The 24,754-nt window shown below is 33.5% G+C and overlaps 1 protein-coding gene across 1 annotated transcript in view; it reads left to right on the top strand.

Annotated features, from left to right (window-relative positions):
- Positions 1-223: 223 nt before the first annotated feature.
- Positions 224-24,754, top strand: part of LOC127965543 (ceramide synthase 6) — a 36,807-nt gene continuing 12,276 nt past the window's right edge. Inside the window, exons 1-6 of the mRNA XM_052566374.1 lie at positions 224-507; positions 4,473-4,578; positions 9,312-9,442; positions 17,971-18,028; positions 20,039-20,089; positions 21,395-21,487. Coding sequence (XP_052422334.1) covers positions 338-507; positions 4,473-4,578; positions 9,312-9,442; positions 17,971-18,028; positions 20,039-20,089; positions 21,395-21,487 — 609 coding nt within the window. The 5' untranslated portion in view covers positions 224-337. The remainder of the gene's footprint in view (positions 508-4,472; positions 4,579-9,311; positions 9,443-17,970; positions 18,029-20,038; positions 20,090-21,394; positions 21,488-24,754) is intronic.

Below are 24,754 nucleotides of genomic sequence, written 5' to 3'. Positions count from 1 at the left end.
TGTTGAAAGTGAATTTTAGTTCATATTTGAAAATGAAATGAGTATATAACGTCAAGAGGAACACAGTATAATTACTCTCCCGAACTGTTTCTTTAAGAGACGCTTTTATGATTGACAAGTGCACGGACCAATCAGCGTCGCGGAGGAGGAGCGCGTCGGCAGCGTTCTACTTCCCTAAATCGGAGAGGGCGGAGCCTCGCAACATAGACGGGGCGGTGCGAAACCCGCTTCCATCATCATCAGCAACATCACACTGGAGCTGCAGAGATCCGCCGTGTAAGAGCGTTGCAAGCCGCGTCGGCCATTGACTGCACATCAGACTTCAGATCCGCTGGAGATGGCAGGGATCCTGGCGTGGTTCTGGAACGAGAGGTTCTGGCTCCCGCACAACGTCACCTGGGCTGACCTGAAAAACACAGACGAGTCCACCTTTCCACAAGCCGAGGATCTGTACCTGGCGTGTCCTTTAGCATTCTGCATGTTCATGATCCGGCTGGTCTTTGAGAGGTACGTCCAGTGTCACATCTTCATCCCCATCATCTTCTTCTTCGTCATCGTCATCACTGCTGAAGATGTTGCGCTCAGAGTTCATCCTCAGCTGATGATGCTGATGCTGATGATGATGATGGGACAGGTTTATGCTCCTTCACATATTGTCACTGAATCTTTGTATGAATTAGGACAGGGGCAATGACAGGAACCCAGTATGGCCCATCTTCTGGAGTAATAATACTGATGATGAAAGTAGGTCAGTGCTGCTCTTTGTTGTGCAGATCATTCTTAGGTGTGCCATCTATTTCTGGTTTTGTGAGCGGAGTGTTTTTAAACCAAATCTGAAGTTTGAGAATCACCACTGACTCCCAGCACAAGGGCATGTTGTCACGCTGCTGTATGTATGGGGTAAGTTGTCACAAAGGGTGTCATTTTTACCACAAACAGTAAAACAATTACTCCATGAAGCGCACAGTTGAGTTAAATATGTTTCCTATTGTGCATGTAAGTGCATTAACCCTATGAAGACTGTGCTAGAAACCTGTCCAAGGTGACTGGCGATATGCTTGTATTAATCAGAATTTTTGGGTCATCTTATTTAAAATATTTACAAACATTTAAAAGATGACCTACTTTTTCAAGAGCCTCTTGACCTAGATTTTGTTTTTCATCACACTGCTGAATTCCTGAATATACTGATTATATCTATACTCAAATAATTCAATAGCTGTGGAGCATGTTAACATCTTTTTCAGCCATACCTACTATGACGTATAATGACAATAATAATAATATTTTTTAATATTTAAAAAACATATTTAATATATTAAAAAGTATTTTATACTCACCATGGCTGCATTTATTTATTCTAAAATATGCAAAATAGTAATACTGTGGAAAAAAAAGATATATATATATATATATATATATATATATATATATATATATATATATATATATATATATATATATATATATATATTAGGAAATAATGCACATTTTTAATGATTCTTTGATGAATAAAAAGTTCCTAAGAACAGGATTTATCTTAAATACAAATATTTGAAATATTAAAATAAAATGTTACTATAATATTAATATATCAATATTATATTATTTTTTATATTACAAACATAATTACTGTCAGTTTAGTCATTGTAATACAATTTTGCTGAATAAATTTATTAATTTCTGTAAAAAAATACAAATAAATATAAATTAGGTGATATTTAATCCCATATAAATGGAAAATATATTATTTGAGATTTTAACATAATTTCAATTTTAAGCAAGTGCTGTTAGCAGCTAGTAACAACAACAAAAATAATAATAATAATAATAATAATGAAAAAAACACCATAGAATATACAAAATAAAACTTGTAATTCTTATTTATATGCATAAATATGTTTATATGAAATATTGGATGCATTATTTTTGCACCTGATGTTGTCGAAACATAATAAGTGATTGACTGGATAAAAGTGAGAAAAAATGAAAGTGGGAGGAATAGATAGATAGATAGATAGATAGATAGATAGATAGATAGATAGATAGATAGATAGATAGATAGATAGATAGATAGATAGATAGATAGATAGATAGATAGATTTTTTTTTATTCCAATGTACCAAAGCACTGCTAGAGAAACAAGATTTTGTGTGCATTTAGATTTTTTTTGTAAAGTTATTGACACATTGCCTCTTCCCATGTGATTATAGTCATATGCTTGAGATAAGATGATAAAACCAGTCAGTGTGTGCTTGATATCAACAGTAAATCATGCTTTCCACTGAGCTATGAAACGGACATTAATTAGTTTTGCGCTATTATGAGTTTTGACATCTGAAAATGTGGTGACTCTCAGTGTCACAAAAGCAGCAGTTTTGACATCTTCCCTGCGGGACGACGCAGTGTCGGGTTTGTGTTTATGTGTGCCACAGACCATCTGCTCTTCACCTTCATCTGACAGAGTTCTTCAGGTGAAATATACTGTCAGGGTCTCCTCTGGGACTGTGTTGGAAGACGGATCTTCTAAAACTTATTTTGTTGTCAGAGTTAGTGTATAAGTTTAAACCCGTGTGTCCAGTCAGTTTTGGACCGGCTGAAACCTTTGGATATGAGTTAACATTAAACAAACCATTGCAAAATAATAAAAAGCCATCAGTGTTCAACTGAAACATTGTGATACAGGCTCTCGTGGTCTTCAGTGTGGCATCACTTGACTTCCTCTGTGGAAAGAGGTCACACTATATGAACTACAAACATCCTCTTCCATCCTCCTGCGTTGCACAAGCGCTGGACATTTTTATGATGAGGAACAGCCCATTTATGGCATTTCAGCCCCACAAAAGCAAACAGTGCGCAGGCCGCAAATCAATTGGGTCAACCATAAGCTTATCGCAGCTCTTCAGCTTTATAGAAGAATCATTTCTAGAGCATTCTCTGCACTGGGCTCTTAATTGGATGACATTATTAATTAAGTGGCAAAAGGTCTGTCACCTCCATTTCCATCCTTGTGACATCTTTCTTTCCCGGACTTGCAAGGCCAGTTCCTCTCTGATCTTCCAGGTGTGTTTTTGTTTACCAAGACTGCATTTGTTTGATTTCAAAATACAGTTAAAAACAATAACATTGCGAAATATTATTACAGAATAAAATAACTATTTTCTGTTTGAAAATAGTTCAATGTAAATTATTTGTGTGATGTAAAGCTGAATTTACAGCATGTCACATGACCCTTCAGAAATCATAGTAATATGCTGATTATTGTTATGCTGATTATTGAAAAACATTGTTTTATATATAGTTAATATATTAAATAGAAAAGTTGATAAAATAGAAAGGTCAAAATAACAATTTATTTGAATTACAAATATTTTGTCACATATAAATGCCTTATTTAACAATTCTGAGCAATAGCAATTTAAAGAAATATATTCATGGAACATAATCTTTACTTAATATCCTAATGATTTTGGCATAAAATAAAAATTGATAATAATAAAAATAAATGTTGACCCATATAATGCATTTTTGGCTATTGTTACAAATATACCCCAGCGACTTAAGACTGGTTTTGTGCTCCAGAGTCACAAATGTGTGTGTGTGTGTGTGTGTGTGTGTGTGTGTGTGTGTGTGTGTATACACACACAGTAAACATGCTTAGCCATTTCTGTTTTTAAGCACCTGTTAAAAATAAATAAATAATAATAATCCTTGTACGGATGTATTTAAGTGTATATCAGATATATCAGTATATCAGATATCTAGCCGATTTACAAAACAACTAGTAAATGTAGAAAATGAACAGGATGTAAATAAGGAGTTAAAGTTAGCCACTAGATTGAATTTGCTTACATGCAGATGTCAATGTTTGTCTCTGATATCAGTCTTTATAACATCATAAGGATTTGTGAAATTTGATCAAACGGGATGGAATGTTTTAAAAAGACCCAAACATAAAAAGTTTTTTTTTTCTTTTTTAGGTTAAAGAAAGTGAAATAATCAGTTTATGTCATCGCTATTGTGATAAACGAAATATGACTTCCTTAAGCAATGAGTTTTATATTTAGATTAAGATGAGGATATGAAAATTTACTGCATAATAGCAGTGACCCATGAAATGTTTCTTCTGGTCTCATTATCAGATCGACAAGATCGAGTCACATTAGCATAACAAAACCGACTGTGATGCAGTCGCGCTGATCAGCGGCTGTTTATTTCCTAATACACCGATGTTTATCAGACGTTCACAGGAGCAGCCAGTGAGCTTCAGGAAGTCCAGACGCTTACAGCTGGTCTGCGCGGTTTAACACGCCGTCTCTGAAGATTTGGAAAGTGATTGCACACAGGAGGATTTTTTTTTTAGTCGCCCGCTGTGGTTTTGCAGCCTGTCAGACCTTCAGAATTAAGTTAGCAGACACTGATATTACAAGATGTAAATCTAATGAGGCGTTCTTTCTTATTGCTTGTTGTAGGTTTATTGCGAGGCCATGTGCACTCGGTCTGAAAATCCAGGCCAACGGGCCGCAGAAGGCTCAGCCCAACGCCATTCTGGAGAAGGTCTTCACTGCCATCACCAAGGTAAAGACCATGTTTCACCACAACACAGTTTTGAGCGGTTTACTGCTATTATAAATGGCAGGAACAGCAGTTTGATAAAATAGGGCTATCACAAGAATTCAGGAAGCCAGTTTCAGTAGGACAGCAGCAACTAATGTGCTGAATAGATATGTGCATTTAACAGCTGAATATTAGTATTTCTCAGTTAAATTACTGGTGTTTTTACTGCATTATTATTTTTATTAACCGTGTGCATCAAAACAACAGTTACATGTCTTTAGAGGAAAAAACATGCATCAGAAATGGTCATAAAAATATCAGCTCCCAGTTTTTTAATAATATGAGTTATGTTCATAACTACAATTTATTTATTTTTTTTAATTCAGGATTTTAACCCTTTAAATGCTAGTTTGTTTACATAATGCCATGGCTGTTTATGAAAAAAAAATTACTTATACTAAATGCTAAGCAGATTTATTATATATATATATATATATATATATATATATATATATATATATATATATATATATATATATATATATATATATATAAGAAACAAACTTAATTTTGCATAATTTTTTGTGCAGTGTCAGAATAATAATAATAAAAAAAATCATTCACACACAAATATCTCCATACCATCACACCTAAATTATATAATTTCAATTTGCCTTTTTTCAGCAGCAACAGAAAAAAACAATAATTAGCTCCATAGGCCAGGCCTTAGAAAATGGTGCCATCGGGTGGAAAATAGTACTGTTAAGTGTTAAAAGTAGTATACATTTTAACTTATAAATATTAAAAACAGCAGATAAACATGTAATTAATGTAAAAAAAAACTTGATTCTTGCCACAGAGGGTCTTTAAATATAATGTGTTAGTACTGGCTTGTGAATCAAATTTTCCTTCCGGTTTAGATTGAAATGTTTTATTGAGCTACCAAAGTTATCCAGCCGAGAGAAGCGAGTGTTTTATCTTGTCAATATTGTCGTTTCATTTATATTAATGGCATATTAGACAGTGGCAGGTCTTTTAGGCTGCATTTACGAGGCATAATGATCTGATATGTTGACACTAGTCCATTTTTTATCCTGCCTGTTTAAGTTTTATTTAAAGGGACAGTTCACCCAAAAAATAAAACCTGTCTTTATCTCACCCTCGTGATGTTGGTTTTAGTGTTTAACAGAAGAAACAAAGTAATGCAGGTTAAGAACAACAGTAAACTATGACTTCAAGACGGACAGGCTGTGTTTGTGCATTAATACTGTACCTCACCTACTGTAGGTGAAATGATGCTCACACGAAACAGACGAGGACGATAACATAGAGATCCCAGGTGAAGTTTCATTTACAACAGCGATGATCCAACAACATGAACTGTGAATTAAATCCAAGACCTGAAACAAAACATAAACTATGAGCTTGATTATAAAAAGGAACATTGAACTGCACACTGTACATACTTCAATACACAACAGAGTAGCATGGCAAACATGAGGTCTTAAATACAAGACTATGGATTAATCACAAGACATAAACAACTAATGAGAAAATAGCAATTCTAAACAGGAAAATTGAACATGCACTAAATGCAGTTATGCCCTAAAATTCAAGACATTGTGAAAAAACAATGCCCCTGTATGAATTTTTGTCCTATATTTATATTACACGATATCACACATGAGCAGGGTGAGCAATATCACCCGAGTACTGATTTTGTCCTGAATATATCACGAGTTTAAATGTGATTTTATACAACAGTTCAGTAAATAAGAAGTTGGTATTGTGTTATATTTCAAAAACAATATTGTGTGTTTTCTCTCTGTTTTGCAGAGAACATAATTCCTTTAAAGCCATAGCGTCTCCGAGCAGCACATCAGTGTTTAGTTTCTGAATGAATCTGTGTTTTGAACCAATCTTGTGAACTAATGATTCAATGACCCATTCATTAAGAGAGCCGTTTACATCATTCCTGAATGAATCAGCCATTTGAAAGAATCATAAAGGCTATCAATAATAATAATAATATAAAAATTCAGACCTTTCTTTTGTGGAACATAATAATAAAAAGACTGTTGGTAACAAAGCTGTTTTAGTTACCAATGACTTTCATTGCATGAAAAAAAATTCAATGTTTCTGAAATTATGTATTTTTAGTTTATGTCAGGATGTTGTAGCATAAATGTTTATGTGTAGCCTAATACATTTTATGTTGCATTAAAAAAATATTCGTTTCTATTGGTACAATTTGTAATGTCTGCTTCTCTTTAACACAAAAATAGCTTTGAATAATTAATAATTAATAAATAAATTATATAAATAGTTTAAAATGATATAGTTAATTAGATAAAAAAAATATTGACTGAAAGCGCTAATAATTATATAATAAAATAATTATATAATATATAAATTTATAAATTAAATATAAATGTATATTTATATATATAAATGTATATATATATATATATATATATATATATATATATATATATATATATATATATATATATATATATATACAGTACAGATCAAATGTTTGGAAACATTACTATTTTTTATGTTTTTGAAAGAAGTTTCTTCTGCTCATCAAGCCTGCATTTATTTGATCAAAAATACAGAATAAATTGTAATATTGTGAAATATTATTACAACTTAAAATGATTGTTTTTACATTTAGCCTATTATACTTTAAATTATCATTTATTTCTGTGATGCAAAGCTGAATTTTTAAGATCATTATCACATGATCCTGTATAATTTTTTTTTTTTTGTAAAATGTAATGTAAAAAATTTTTACATTTAGTGTTTAAGGAGTCTTGCTGGTGCTGAAATGAATCATGATGTTGAAAATATTTTTATCAGCCATTTATCTAAAGCATTGTTTAATAATGCAGTAAGACGATTAAAACCTGCAGAGAGTGTGAATCAGAATCAAACTGAAGCGCTCATCACAGTCACTGAAGCGAGAGAGGCCTCGATTACTATTCCTGCATTCACTGTGGTGCTGCGACTTTATCACTTGCTCTGAGTTGAATCAGTGTGTAATGCGAGTTCATTTATCTTGAATCAAATGTCAGTGCTCTTACTGATGTTCATTTGGGACCGAGGCCGGCAGAGTGAACTTCTGATCTAAAGCAGAGCAAAGGTTGTCATGTAAGAGAAGAAGAAGAAGAAGCCCTTGTCTTGATGGTGAGGGCAGTGTGGAGTGACTGTACAGCTGATCGCGGTCTCAGAGCGATAGCGAGGCTCTTAGACGTGTGTGCCTTTATCACAGCTCATGTGCACTGACACATCCGCACTATTTTTAGCCACAACAGAAATAAGTTTCCTTGACAAATGTTCAGATTCTCAAACACAGGAGACCCAGACAGACTTTAAGAAAAGACCATTTCTGCCTGAAACGGAGCTACGCAGAGAGACAGGGAGACCTCCGGGAGAGGCATGTTAGCAGATTCATCCGTCTAATTGAACTGATTGAGTTTGGATGAAATCCATTCGGGATAGACATCAGTTTTGGGGCTGTTATTTTTGGTATAAAAACAGTAGATGTTCATTGATGTTAAAATCATTTTATATTCTGACCATTTCTTCAAAAAATAAACTATTTATGGCCAAAGGAAACCTAAAGGGATTTATTTTGCATCAATGACCATATATTACACATCATAATGAACAAATAACGAATAAATAATCTTTCCATTGATGTATGGTTTGTTAGGATCAGACAATATTTGGCCGAGATACAACTATTTGAAAATCTGGAATCTGAGGGTGCAAAAAAAAAAAAAAAAAAAAAAACTGAGAAAATCGCTTTTAAAGTTGTCCAAATGAAGCTCTTAGCAATGCATATTACTAATCAAAAATTAAGTTTTGATATATTAACGGTAGGAAGTTTACAAAATATCTTCATGGAACATAATCTTTACTTAATATCCTAATGATTTCTGGCATAAAAGAAAAATCTATAATTTTGAATAATTTTGAATAAAATGTATTTTTGACTACTGCTACAAATATACACCAACGACTTAAGACTGGTTTTGTGCTCCAGGTTCACACACACACACACATAATGTTTATAATTTTTTAAAAGTGTACATGCACACTTTAAGACGTAAAGAAGGTACAAGGGAGTACCTTTTGAAAAGATTCTGACCCAGTGAAAGCTGTTGTACCTTTTTCTCTTAGAATCTTGGATAATAATTGAACTATTACACTCGCAATTGACGTCATACTAATAGTGTCTAATCATCAGCCATTTATACAGATCCATAAATGTTAAAACAGTTTGTGGCTTTCCTAACACACTGAATAAACGCGTCTGTGAACTGAATGAGCGCATAGCCTCTTTTGTTCAGGCATTGATGGTCAGCAGATCCTCATTTGTCAATGACGTGCTCCGTTCGTTCTGTTTGCGTTTTCTTCAGTGCCTTTCTGAATCATTCAGACAAGTTCAAAGGGGTTCAGTGAGCTCGAAAAATCAATGAAACGTCCCTAGAAAGGAAGGATTCATGAATTAGCACAAGGAAGTGACTGAGAATGCTTGAAAGATTTGTTCAGTCACAATGGAAACCCCAGTACTGCAGACATTACAGCATGCTATAATTACTCTCGTATGTGCAGATGGTTTTTAAAGACAACTGTTTTAAATGTGCACCCAGCGAATGTTTCAAGCTGTTAAATCCACAGTGATGCGGTTTGTTTGTGGCAGATCTCTGCAGTGACACGCTTCTGTCTGCTGTGTTTTACAGCACCCCGATGAGAAGAGGTTAGAGGGTCTGTCCAAGCAGCTGGACTGGGACGTGAGGACCATCCAACGCTGGTTCAGACATCGACGCAACCAGGAGAAGCCGAGCACACTGGCGCGCTTCTGCGAGAGCATGTGAGAATCAGCTCTGTTGTTTCTGTTTTTTTGTGCTGCAGGATGGCTATTTCAGTGATATCTGTCATGTAGTTAATGTTACTTTCATAATATGATGCGTTTCTGTGTGAAACAGGATATTCATTAAGAAAAGGTGTAGGATGGGACTTGATTGTATCCATCAGGAATTGATTGGATGCTGAAAAGTGGACGTTACTTATCAAAATGAACCATGTGGTTGAAAAGTGGGGAAAGTCATTTGAGAGGGAGAACAAGATATTATATTTTGGTCAAGTGCTATGACATTTTTTTCCCTTTGGAATAATGTGCACTGATGAATCGTTCACAATAAGGAACATTTATAAAGTAGTTCTTCTCAGTTCTTCTCAAAATAATTTTTTAAGTCACCGAAGCTGCATTTGTTTGATTTAAAATACAGTAAAAACTGGAAAATTGAGAAATATTTTTACAATTTAAAATAACTGTTTTCTATACCAATATATATTTTTTATGTAATTTATTTCTGTAATGCAAAGCTGTATTTTCAGCATCATTACTCCAGTCTTCAGTGTCACATGACCCTTCAGAAATCATGATAATATTCTGATTTGCTGATACACTTAATATGTCCGTGGATTCTTTATAGAATGATTAGAAAGTTCAGAAAACAGCATTTATTTTAAATAAAATTGTTTTATATATTTAATAACAAATATCCGTACTGTAACTTTTGATTGCTGAATAAAAGTATTCATTTCTTTAAAAATAATTCTGAACATTAAACTTTTGACTAATAATTCAGTCGATTCCCTGTGGGTTTCTGGCCGAGGGATGCGTGTCTGCACTAGATACAGTGTAGGTGTCACCTGTGTGTGTTATTATGTACCAGTGTCCACTAGTTAGGCGGCATGAGGGCAAGCAGGCCACAGTCTGTTCCTGTTTGTCTTTCTTTACCTCTCAGTTTTCTCTCTTATCTCTCCATGTTGTTGCCTGTCTTTGCTCATCCTGTCCACAGCATCTCTATCTTTATCATCCTTTCCACAGTCTCCCATTACTTCAGCATGGTAACAGTGAGTAATACAGAAGCTGGTGTTCCTGTACTGCATCATGTCACTCGGCTGAACCCTCATCAGCAGCTCGCCGTTGCTTTTTTCACTGTAAATCAGCAACTTCTCACCGTTTTGCTCAGCTTTTGTGTCTTCGGCGGTGGGATTGGTTCTGTTGGTGTTTGTCTGAAAGCCCCGGAGATTGTAGAGATCTTCTGATCAGTGTGTCATTAACTTCAGAGGAAGCCACAGTCTTCAGAGATCACAGAGCACGCTCACGTTTGAGTGGAGCCTGATGAGAATCACCAAATGATGCCTTTCTCTCAGAGAATAAAAGACAGACTCTGATTTTAGATGAAGACACTTTGGAGAACGTCCTGTGGCCGGTGAAAACTAACTGTGCAGTGTTAGCCTATGGCTGCACGATTTTGGGAAAACATAGGATTGTGATATTTTACTTTATAAATTATACGATTTTTGTGATAAAATGTATTTAAAAATAACCAAAAATAAAATAAATGTATTTAATATTTTTTATGTGATTTATGTTGTTTATGTTTAAATTCCAGGTTTTCCAAAGGGCTGCACAATTTAGCAGAAAAAAGTGATTATATATCAAGATGACTAAATAATAATAATATTTAATAATGATAACATTATTATTATTATTATTATTATTATATAGTCATCTTGATATACAATATAATTACTTTTTGCCAATTTGTTGTCGTTATTGCTATTATTATATTCCATAAATTATTATTATTATTATATGTAATATTTATTATTATTGGTATAATGATTGCAATTGCAATTAAACTTAAAAATGTTTTTACTGTGATTAAATAATATTTACAATAATAATTTTAAGAAATTATAATTATTATTTATATTATAATAATATTAATAAACATAAAAAATATATTATTAATTTATATAAATTATAATAATTATTTATACTATCATAATAGTAGTAATAATAATTCTAACAACAGTAATAACTATATAAATTATAATACTTATTTATATTATAATAAAAGTAATAATAATAATAATAACAACAATAATTTATAGATAGTTTAATGCTTATTTATATAGTTATAATAGTCAAATTTAAATTTAATAATAGTAATACTATATATTTTATTTTACAATGCAACTGGAAAATTACAATACTGATATTTATGGTTATGTCTTAATTTCTTCAATTTCAAATGTTAAACCGTTGAGTTTTTTTTTTTTTTTATTTCAGTAGAAAACCAGTCTGTTGGACTTGCTGAGGACTACGTCAAACCAAGAACGTGTCATTCTTACATTGACTTGAACTCCCTTCTTTGGATGAGATTGCATCTGCAGCATGATTCTGGTCATCTCTGACATTATGCAATAACCGCGTCAGGCTTAACATCGACAAACACACAGCATCTGGCAGATTTCATACAGATCTCTGACAAAATGCTGAACTGAAACGCACAAAACTGACCACGCAATCCATTGAAACGTTCAAGTCATACAGTGTTTCTATGGAGACTAAAAATATTGCTTATTCTCTGTGGGTGTGGAATAATCCTCTCTCTCTCTGTGAGCCCTCGCAAAGTGAGAAAGACGATCAAAAAACCCTGTTGTGTAAAGTCAGTCGAGGTTACACCACTAACAAGAGTCTGTGCTGTAAATGAACCAATGTTTCTTCTTCTACAAAACAAAACAAACAAAAACCAGGACAAATACAACTCAACTTTCACTGTAAAAATCTAAGCCGGAAAAAATACAACACTAACAGAATGAGGTTATGTTTAGAGTAGCATGTTGCCGTACTGTTTATAGTTCGTGCTAACATGCATTTGAGAAGACAATACGATAAAATAATAATAATTATATATATATATATATATATATATATATATATATATATATATATATATATATATATATATATATATATATATATATAATTATTATTATTTTATTTTTTTATTTTTTTGACAGCATCAAAGCGATCTAACATTTGGTTATTTTTTTTATTTATTTTTGTATTAGTCGTAGTAGTAGTAATAATAATAATAATAATAATAATAATTATTATTATTATTATTATTTGTAGTGCTGCATTAATTTATATATATATATATATATATATATATATATATATATATATATATATATATATATATGACAATAATGGTAATAATTGATACATTATTTTTTATTAAATATAAATAATTTGCTGTGCTTTATGGGACTGTAGTTTATTATTAGTAATAATTATTAATATTTCTAGGGCTGCACTAATTGTATATTAATATGACTATACAATTAAAAAAAATAATATAGTAATTATAAAATAAAATAAAATAATAATAATAATATACATTTTGTAATTTGCTGTGTTTTTGGTATTGTAGTTTATTATTATTATTATTATTATTATTATATAGTCATATTGATTTATACTTAGTGCAGCCCTACTATTAATAATGATTATTATTAATATTACTACTATTAATGCTAAATAGAAATATCAAACCGAATGTTAGCTCTCCGTCAAATTAAACAATTTGAGTGTTAAATAATAATAATAATGCTAATAATGCTAATGCTAATGCTAATGCTAATAATAATAATAATAATAATAATAATAATAATAATAATAATAATAATAATAATATAGACAATCTTTTTCATTAAATTGTAATATGTTGGGCTTTTTGGGATTTTCGTTATATCCTCAATAAAGTACACAGCCTTCTTTGCCAATTTTTCCAGATTTTTGAATCAAAGTTGTTCAGTTGGATTTTTTTAATCCGTGTGGACAACATTAATGGGAAAAATACTTAAAGGGTGCTAACGAAGTAGGTGATCGCTGCTGATTTGCTAGTTAATAGATATTGAACTAGCCGCAGTAATTATATGAAATCTATAAATTTCACTCAAATGCTTATTTCTCTCTCTTTTTCTATCTATCCCCTCTTATGTGTAACTAACCTGTCTCCAGACAACTGCGTCGACCTCTAATGAAGTAAATAACTCCTGCTCGTTTGTTTTTACTATTGATCAAGAATAAAGCAACACATTGCAGTGTGTGAAGTTACCAGGACACCAAACAGAAACACTCCCCTCTCATTTCATTATGCCTCAATAGATTATTTTCTCGCTGCTTAACAAAGGCCTAGCTGTGCTCAAAAGCCATCATTAGCCCAACAGTATCTTTCTTTCTCTCAGCCGTTGATTATGAAGAAGCGCTCGGGAAAGGTCTCGGCTCGGTTCAATGTAAGTTAAAGGATCTGGTGTTTGCTGTCTCAGAGGCCTGTCAGACAACATCACGGATCCACTACAGAGCTGAGCATCTCTCTTTCGGAGGAGACTCGGAGAGAATAGGTGTATCTGGAAGGTCTTGCAAGGTCAGCGGCTCTGATCTGCTTTCAGTACAGCAGCTGAACGAACGCAAGCTTCTCAAATACGTCCAAAGCTTCTCAAATAATGAGCTGAGAAACACACTGAAAAATGCATTGCTTTCCTCCAGTTAGGACTGAGTGCTAGAGCTTCTATAATCCTGACGTTATTTCATTCTTTTGAAACATCATTTCAACCAAACCAAGTAGATTCAAACTGTTTAAAGCAAGAAGTCAAATAAATAGTTCAAAATGACCAAGACTTCTTTTCTACATAGTTTTTCACTAAATTAAGAATTACATTGGACGGAATTCAATTCAGATTTTATTGATTTATTATTATTATTTATTATGTTATTATTATTCTTTGTTATCTATATATTTTATAATCTTTTTTTTTTTTCTTTTTTTTTTTTTTTTTTTACAAAACCTAGTTTTGCTCAAATGTAAAAATGGAGTGCGTAATTTGCAATTGTTTTATTTTGTAAATAATAATGATAACTTTATTTCAGCTACTTGCCAAGGCAACATTTCACATTTTCATTTAGTTTAACTTGAAGTGCTAAAATAACAAACCACTTATTACTGCAAAAATTACTACTAACAATTATAATAGAAAAAAAAACTAACTAAAAACTATCTAAAAATGTTAATAAGAAATATAATCGCCTCGCAGTGACATTAAACAGTAGAATAGCATTTATTATTTATTATATTTTAAACCATATTTTATATTTAATGTAATTATATGTGTTTCTTTGTTCCTCTTTATTAGCTTGTGTGTAGGGCTGCACGGCTATGACAAAAATCATAATTGTCGATTATTCCCTTGAAATTGTAATTGCGATTTATTAATTATGATTACCACAATTTACATTGAATGGTGTCTATAGCATTGTTTGATACAACTGCATGCTGTATTTTTTATGAAAATAAACAAGCTGAAAACACTAACTGAAAAACTTTTAGTGCTTTTCTATTGAGCGTCAAATATCAACTATACATCAGATTGGTTTCTTCTTTTAGTTATAAAAAAGTAAAAAGATGAATGTATTATAATGTTATACTAAAACTACAATTAAAATAATGGGAAAAAAACTTTTAGATAACATGAAGATGCATCTTAAGCACACAGAATTGCATAAGCGGACTTTGACTTAAGCATCCATGATAGAAATGTGATTAATTGTGCAGCCCTACTTGAATGTTTTAAATTGGTATAGAAACAATATTCAAAAATATATGTTGTACTGTTTCGTATTTGGTTTTTCTATCTGACAGTATCTTGCAGTTTTTCAGTGGCTCTCCGTGCGTCAGACAGTCAGTGACTCTTACTGTGGGTGGTTTCCGTGTCCATCTGTACTGAAGCTCAGCCTTAAAGGAAGGAACCGCAGTTGATGTTGTTTTCATTTCTCATGGGGAGCGACCGAGGGCTCTGTCTGTGTGAAAATCAAAGCAGTAATTAAAGGCATGTATCACATGGTAAACCCCAGAAGTCAGTGGGCCTCAGCGAGCGCTGTGTGTCTGTGGAAGGTGTCTGTTTGGCTGCGAGACTCGTTTCTTTGTCCGGTTTGTTCTCGGAGGTATCGGCTGGAAACTGACCACAGGCAGAGAGATCTATAACAGGGGCACTTTAAAAAGACCACAACAGCTTAACCCCCCTGCTTTCTGACTCTTCAATCATTCTCTTGAATATCACCGTTTCCCAATAAAACATTTCTGATAAATCCTTGTCTGACAATGGAGATTCGCATATAGCAATCTGAGAATCTTTCTCACTGATGATATTTCAGAAGTCATGTCATCTTTAGAGAAATAATGACGCCAGATTTGGGAATAAATCCCTCTTCTGATTTACTCTGACCAACAGCTTTGCAATTGCAATTCAGTTTGGTTCATTTAGACACTTTTACCTTGCACTCCTGCGTTATTTCTTTTCATGCATTTATGAGTGATTTCTCTTACCGAAATATGAAACGCAATACGAAAGAAAACAAATGATACGATGAAAGCGTTCTTAAAGGCAAATCCAGTTAGCCTAGAATTTCTCCATTGGCTTTTGAATTACTGATGAAAATAAGCTTCTTTTTTATGATACTTTTAAGTTTTGCTCATTAAGATTCGCAAATGAACACAACTCTTATGGATTCAATTCACTTAGTATATGTAAAAAGCTAAAGTTAGATCGATGTACACCACAGTTAAAAAAATATTTCCCTGAAAATTTGAGTTCAGTGTGCAAGAGCAAAACATTTTAGGTCATTTAGAAATCGCAGCCAGGACGATAAAGCAAAAGTTGCATCTGAACAAACCATAAGACTTCTAGAACAACATCCTTTGAACAGATGAGACCGAGGAGAAGTTGTTTGTCCATAATGCACAACGCCACATTTGGTAAAAACCTCATACCAAAAGTCAAGCATGCTGCTGGTGAAGGGCTGATTCTGAGCTTGGTTTGTAACCTCAGGACCTGGGCACATCACAGTCATTGAGATTGAGCCAACCATGAACTCCTCTGTATCCCAAAGTCTTCTAGAGTCAAATGTGAGGACATCCGTTTGACAGCTAAAGCTTGGCAAAGATTGTGTGATGCAGCAGCACAATGATCCTGAAAAGAAAAAAAATCAAGGGGTTACAATAGTCCAGTCAAAGTCCAGAGCTCATCCTGACTGAAATGCTGTGGTGAGAGCTGTGCATCAACAAATGCCCTCAAACCTCAATAAACTGGAGCAATGTTGTACAGAAGAGTGGGCTGAAATGCCTCCAGAGCGATGTCAGAGACTGATTAAGTCATACAGAAAATTATTCATTCAAGTTATTGCTGCTAAAAGTAGCTCTACAGGCAATTGAACTATAGGGTGTCCTAACTTTGTCACACATGGTTTTCCATTTTGGCTTATGTAATTTAATAATATTCATGTAACATGTTCATCTGGGGTTTTATTTTCCATATTTTAAGACCTGCCAAGGACCAGCTAGTTTTTTATTATGTCCTGATACAGAAAACCATGGAGTTCAGTAGGGTGTCCTAACTTTTTCACATGACTGTATGTTTGGAGATCTGCAAAGGCCAGTCTAATTCAACTGAAGGTGGTTCTTGGCCCGAAAAGTTTAAGAAAGACTTCTTTCGAGCAGCCTAGCCTGACTTGCAGAAGTTGATGGATGGGGGGGGGGGGGGGGGGATTCAAAAGAATAGTGGAAAAGGTTACATGAATCAGCACTGGAAAGCCTGCTGAAAGAAGTGTGTGTGTGTGTGTGTGTGTGTGTGGTTTGTGGTGGAAAACTGGTTTGGGGTGACTCATACAGATGACATGTTGAAAAATAGAGCGACTGTTGCAGAGCATTTTAGAGCAGTGTTTCTAAACTGCTGTTGCTTCATAACCCAGATTTTGCTCTCAACATCAAGTCAACGTGAATAAAATGCACTTGAAAAAGCATTAACGTTTATTAAAGAGTCATATCATGAAGAATCACATATTTCTTAAATGTTTTAAAGTGTAGTACTTGTTTTAATATGAACTGGACTGCAAAATTAGTGGTTTACTGTCTAATGTTGAAAACAGTTGTGCTGCTTGAAATTATTGTGGATACCATGATGCATTTATTTATTTTTGTTTTGTTTCTTGAGTAAATTCAAAAGAACAGCATTCCTTTGAAATAGAAATCATTATAAATGCCCCTACTGTCACTTTTGATCAATGCATATCCATGCAGAATGAAAATATGAATAACTTTAAAGACACCTTGCTGACCCCAAGCTTAAATGTTAGTGTATGTTTGTTATTATGGAGGGAGCGGACAGAATGAGATGTTATATCAGCCCAGGCCAGTGCCCTATCTTCAGCTTCACCTTTGTTATGAAGGATGTGCTGTGAAAAGTTTTCTCGGTAACAGCAGGACGTAAAAAACAGGACATCTTGCACATTGAATTCCTAATCAGTGTTGAAGTACTTGAGCGTGAGGAGTGAGGTTAACCTGATCGCAGGTGTTCGGGATGAAATGAGGACACAAAGCTTTTCTTGTTGATGCTTCTGCATTAAAATGATCTTTGGGTGCAATAGTAATGCAAACTGCAATCTTTCTGAATGTCCTGTTCTGTGTGTTTTCTTCACAGGTGGAGGTTCACGTTTTACCTGTACATATTTACATACGGCGTGCGCTTCCTGAAGAAGGTAAACATCTCTTTTGACTGAATAATTGAGGGTCATTGTGAAAATAAGTACATCTTTTATGACTGACAAGAAGATACATCCATTATTCTGTCTTGTTGACAGGATATTCTCAAGCAGAGAAGCTTTGTTTGTTTCACAGCATTATCAAATCGATGCAGTGTCACAGTTTTTTATTTATTTACTCGGTATCATGACTACAGAATGCAGCAGCGCACTCTGAGTTATTCTTCGTTTTGCCTTTCATCACCTCTTGGGGTGCAGACAAGATGAAGTTAGAGAGATGTCAGGCCTGACTTGATTTTGATTTTATTTGTTGTGTCGTACTGTGCCGAGAGAGACATCATCCATGAACTCTCTCTCCCTCTCTTCCCGTCCTCTCATAAATCTATTCATAATTCATCACTCTGTCCACAATGCAGATTATTTTCCTCCAAGTAAACATGTTCAGGAGAACGGGCCGCATCTTTGACTCTTCAATGAAGCAATTAAAGATTAGTTCACACAAAAATAAAGATTCTGATCATTGTTTACTCGATGTCTTGTTGTTCCAAACTAGGGCTGGACAGTATATCGCAAACATTTACTTGAATGAAGCCTATCATCATCAATCATATGCAATTTGGTTTGCATTAATTTCTCAATTTTAAGTTGATGCAGCAATAGGCTGATAAAATTACATATAAATGTATGTAGTTTGTATCTGTAAATGATATTTATGAAAAATATAAATGTATAAAACATAAAAAAATATATCTAAAAAATATAAACAGAAGAATGCATAAAATAGTAGGGACTAGTAATATATATATAGCGAGAGAGAGCGAGAGAGCTAGATTTAGATTAAAAAAAATATGTAAATATTTTGTACAATTTCATACAGATTTGGAAAGCATGCAAATACAAACAAATAAATATAATTTTTGAATAAACTGTTCCTTTAAATGAATATTAAGCATCATTTTTACTCATCATTTTTATATCATTTTAATTCAAAAGCAATGTTCCAAAAAGCAATGTTCCATATTAGGGAGCACATCTCTAGGATTATTTATGAATAGACACAAGTAAAGCTGTGTGTCTTTGTAGAAACTAGGCTAAAGGTGAACTGCTTGAACTTGCATGACAGTGCACTTTACTGAATGAGTTCATTTGCCTCAGATGGGACGCGCTTCTCCTGCTGCTGTTATTAATAGGAGCTGGAGTGGAAGTGGTCTGAAATAAACCCAGAACAGACCTACAGCTCATACAGGCTCGAGAACTGAAGAACAGAGAGACTCATCTGTTGCCTTCATCTTAATTAGGAAGAGCAGGCTTTTGAGAAACTAGTATTGGATTCTTCAGTGTCCTGTCACTCTAAAGAGAAATTAAATCATACTACCAAACTGAAGAAACCATCCAGAGTATATGTGTTTACTTGTCGTCCATTTGAATCCATGCAATGCAGAACAATTAAACTGGAGACAACCCATAACCACTACTTCACTACCCCGATTCATTTTCTGCACAGGCATTTGAATTTAAAGAAGCATTTGAACCCTTGAACCAAACAAACTAGCTGAATCGCAACCAAACAGCGCTAGCATTTAAAAATTCATGGACGTTTTAAGCCATTAAAGCACTTGTTTCTACTTGTCCCAAGGAGAATTTACCATGGTTTGTCATTTAAAGAACATATAATGATGTTACGGCATCAGATGTCTCTTATTCTTGTATGTGGCCTTTGAGAACGATGCTGTGAAGTTGCTAATTAGCTAAAAGTAGCGTTGGATTGGATCATATGTCAGTATTCTCACAGTCAAATCATCAGCTTCACAACACCAGGCTTTGATGCCAGCTAACTTTCCCACGTAATGATGCGAGGGGATTCAAATAGGATTCAAAGAGGATAATGACTGTATTTTCAGTTTAGTATTTTTTTCACACTTTGATGTAGCAGAATTGAAAGAGCGTTATCTTGTCTTTAGTGGAAAGCTCTGGAGATCATTTGTGTGTCTGTGTTTGGTTTTAAAGAGCCCGTGGCTGTGGAACACACGAGAGTGCTGGTACAACTACCCTTATCAGGTACATTATACTGTCTGACATATCAATCATAATTATCACATGGGTCATATTTATGCTTTTTTTCTCTCTGAGGGTGTTTACACGACAATGATTTACTAAGGAACAGATTTTCCTTTTTGCTCTTGAAAAGATACTTATTTTCACAGGTCAGTGAAAATGACTGAAACACTGTATTTTCAGGCCCGAGTATGCCGTTGTAGTATAAACAAATGGCCAAAACACATAAAATATGTTTTCTATTTTTTGGTAGAAAAAGGTGTCGTGAAAACTCCCCCTTAGATTCAAGTGTTTTTTGAGTTTTTCATGACTATATTCCACCTCTGAGACTATTAGATGCTTTTTACAAGTCATTAACCATTTTGCATGGCAATGCATTAACAGATCATTCAGTTTTTACATTTCTAATGCAACTTTTAAGGTCCTAAATCAGGGATTCCCAAACTGCGGTTTCATCAACTCAAATCAGTGAGTGCATGAGTTGATGAAAAGCTAAAAATGAAATCTTAAAAATATCCAATTAAAATATATATAATTTTAAAACAAAAATATTGTATTTGACATATTTGTGTATTTAGTAATTCAAAATAAATAATGTATTTTTATCAGCATGGTGTGTGACCATTAACCAACATCAGAGAGGCATGAACAAACAAATGTTTTGTTAAAGTTGGAATATTAAATATTTAATATTAAACTGTTCTCCAAAAAAAAGGAAAATTTGCTGAAAATCTACTCACCCTCGTGCCATCCAAGATGTATATGAGTTAAATTCTCCATCAGAATAAATGTGAAGAAATGCTCACATTGCATCACTTGCTGGAGTGAATGGGTGCCGTCAGAATGAGAGTCCAAACAGCTGATCAAAACAACACAATAATCCACAAGTGAAAACCTGCACGTTTGTAAATAAAATAAAATAACTTCAAAGCTTCTGGCTAAAATACAGGTTTTAATCCATAATATTGCTTTCTTCGTTGAAAAAGTCATATCGTCTGAATCAGGAGAGAAATATGAACAGATCAAGCACAGTTCTTAACAAATTCTTCTGTGGAGTTTTTTCACAGAGGAAGTTATTATGGATTATGGAGTCATATTTTGGCCAGAAATGACAGTTTAAAGATAAAACAACTTAATGATAGATTTGTTTCTTTGCAAACTTAACTTAAACTTATAAACTGAACTAACATTTTAGGTCAGAGGAGTTCGGCTGTCAAAAAAGTTTGGGAATCCCTGCTCAAAATACTGATTAGGGCTGCTGTATGCGAGGTTTTGTGTCGCTGACTCTATTGTGTCTGACTTTTATAGCCGTTAACTGTGGATTTGCATTACTACTACATACTGGAGCTGTCCTTCTATCTGTCGCTGCTCTTCTCGCAGTTCACAGACATCAGAAGAAAGGTACGTTAACCCTGAGTTTACAGCCTTCTACATCTTCAGAGCATCAATATTGGGCTGCTGGCAGCCGTTACTGCACATCTGAACTTGAAAGATAGCTTTGTGGAAAGCAGTGAGTGTTGGTTAGATGCGTCTGTTGCAGTGCTTTGAGTTTCTCGTGAGAAGGATCATGCTGGGTTTATTAGCAGCGACGTGCGGCTCTCTTGTTTCCTCTGCTGTGCAGGGGCGGAAGGGTTTTCTGGTTCCTCTTAAAAGTGTGAAATCATGACCACTTATAACTGCTGCCACTTAATTTCAGCTGAGTCATAAAGTGTTTAATATTCATTGTGTTCTGATAGTCATATAAGGTTATGAAAAAATGCATATTCACAATCAGTATGCATGATGTTCATTTATATGCAAGATTGAGTTGAGTTTCTTTATGAATGCATTAATATTGCAAGTCAATGGGTGCCTGACAAATTATTCTAATTTATCTGGAAATTAAACTTTTGCAGTTTAAGTTGTTGCAAATTTATTTTCAGATTTGGTCTTTTGATAACAAAGGAGCAAGTAAATGGAAAAGTGGGAATATTGTTAAGATGTTGGTCTACTACTGTTTGTATATTAAGAACACTAAAGGCATTATTAATCAAAAGGATGGGGTTTAAGTTTTTCTTCTTTTTTTTTTTATTCAGCAAGGATGCATTAAATTGCTCTAAAGTGTCAGTAAAGACTTTGTTGTTACAGAATATTTGCAATTGAAATAAATGTTTTCTTTTTTTTTATTATTATTATTTTTTAAGCTGCTATGCATCATAGCATTCTGAAGAAAAAAAATACAGTATGACAGTTTCCACAAAAATATTTCAACTTGATTCTTGGGCAAGTTATCAACATAATATAATTATTTCTAAAGGATCATGTGACACTGAAGACTGTAATGATGCTGAAATTCAGCTTTGCATCACAGAAATAAATTAGATTTTAATATAAATAAAAAGAGAAAATGGTTATTTTAAATTGTAAAACAAATTCACAATATTACTTAATTTTGCTGTATTTTTGATCAAATAAATGCATTCTTGATGGGCCCAAGACACTACTTTCAGAAACGTCTATAAAATCTCACTGATCTCAAACTTTGAATGAGTGAATAAATAAAAATGAAATATAATGAAAATAAAATAACTACCTAGAGTCAGGAACCTCTGTGTGCACATGGACCAAATCATTTTGGGAAAATGTCATACATTTGCATTTAGGATGATTTTTGGATAAACAATGAATGATAACGTTTTTCCTAACTAGCTTCAGTCAGACATTGTGTCAGGTGCACAGTCTGTGTTTATCACATCTCATTGGTCCAAACTCCTTCCTTACATAATTCATAATGCTACATTAACATATTTTATCTTCTGTTTGCCTGTTATCATACCATAACGTACATCGTTTCTGCTTTCAAGGGGGACAGAATAATTACTTGATGAAATAAACGTCTCATGTTGCGTCTGTTTGGGACACAACTTCAATCTCAAACAAATGTCATGTAAATGAATGCAAATGTAAACAACTAAAATCCCGACTGCCCTCGGCGCTCTCAAAAGCTTCATTGAGCTCCACAGGCTGTGTAATTGTCCCGTGTTGATTACGGCAGCGTGGTCTCAATGTAAAAGTGATCTCTTGGTCTCAGCCGTATTGGTTTTGGGGCGTAACGCAGGAGAAGCTCAGCCTGTGTGTTTGAACAGGTGGACGCTCGCTCTCAAAGACTCCTTGAAATCGCAGTCAGCACCTGCAGTCTGTGCTTTATAGATTTTCTTTCCTTCACAACCCTCGGTGCCAGACTCATGCTCTCAGCCGCTCTCATTTCTCTGCTCACTGTTGACATGTTTTCCTGTTTTTAGTGTTTTGAGGCAGCACTGGTTAAGGTGCTATCAAAAACACCCAAAATAAATGTTTTTATCTACAGTACATAATATGTGTGTACTGTGTATATTTATTACGTTTATATAAATACACACACATGTATATATTTAAGATGTTTATATATTACATATATTTATGATATCAATTATATTCATATAAATATATACATGTAAACAAATGTACACTATTTTAATTACTAAAATCATAAAAAATTATAATAACTGTTAAAAAAATATATATAAAAAAACTCGAGGTTAATATGGTACTAATACAACACTGAATACCTTCCACTACTTGAAATAAAAATGTTATACATTAACTGATATGGAATATTTTTAAAAGCTTAGGTGTCCAGATTTTAATTATTAATCACTAAAACCATGCAAAAATGTAATTACTTGATTATATATATATATATATATATATATATATATATATATATATATATATATATATATACACTTTTATTTTAGCTATTTGTCAAGGCAACAAAGAACTGATAAATAAAACTTAATAAACTAATAGTGTGTGTGTGTGTGTGTGTGTGTGTGTGAGTGTGTGTGTGTGTGTGTGTAGAATATAAATATATAAAATTGACAAAAACACAAAAAACTAAAGACTATCTCTGATTAAAATGAAATCAGAAAATATAAATTCTAATAAAAATTACCTTATTATATTCATAATTTAGCTAATTTAAAATAACAAAAACTATAATAGTATGTAAATTTGATATATATATTTATGGGTGTGTGTTTTACATAAATTATTTATTTTTATTTATTTTATTATTACTTTTACAGTAAAAAAACAAAAACAAAAAAAAGTAAGAAAGAAAAACACTGCCTAAAAATCAATCTAAAAATCTTTTTTTCTTCCTTGCATGCCCTGCTGTTTCCTTCAGGAAATGCAAATCTTGTTTTTCTTTGCTCTGTCCTTTCAGTTTTCCCGTGCACGTATTGAGGATGTGCTCTGCCCACACCAGTGTGCCCCTTCTCTTCTTTGCCATGCTTCAGTTCTGTTTTTCACCCCACTGCACTTCCTCCTCATCTTCATCACCATCATCATCATCAACCAGCTTGCTGAGTCAGTGCAATCCCACGATGCCGCAGGGGAGCATGCAACACCTAGCCTCTTAACAGCATTCTTCCACAGGATTTCCTCAGTGAGAATAGACTGTGAGGACACTGAAGGCTCACTCTTTATCTCTATGATTCCTTTGATAGCACTGTTTCATTTGATTCAGGGTTTTTGGTTGAGTGTTAAACATGCACAAATGATCAATACAACAGTCGATGATTTAATTTATTTCTGATATTGTGATAAAAATAAAAAAGTACCTAATATGATATGAGTTTCATATTT

This window comes from Carassius gibelio, chromosome B9 (genome assembly GCF_023724105.1).
Source record: "Carassius gibelio isolate Cgi1373 ecotype wild population from Czech Republic chromosome B9, carGib1.2-hapl.c, whole genome shotgun sequence".
Taxonomy (NCBI): Eukaryota; Metazoa; Chordata; class Actinopteri; order Cypriniformes; family Cyprinidae; genus Carassius; species Carassius gibelio.
The sequence above is the reverse complement of the archived record's forward strand: the minus strand, read 5'-3'. Positions and strand labels throughout refer to the sequence as shown.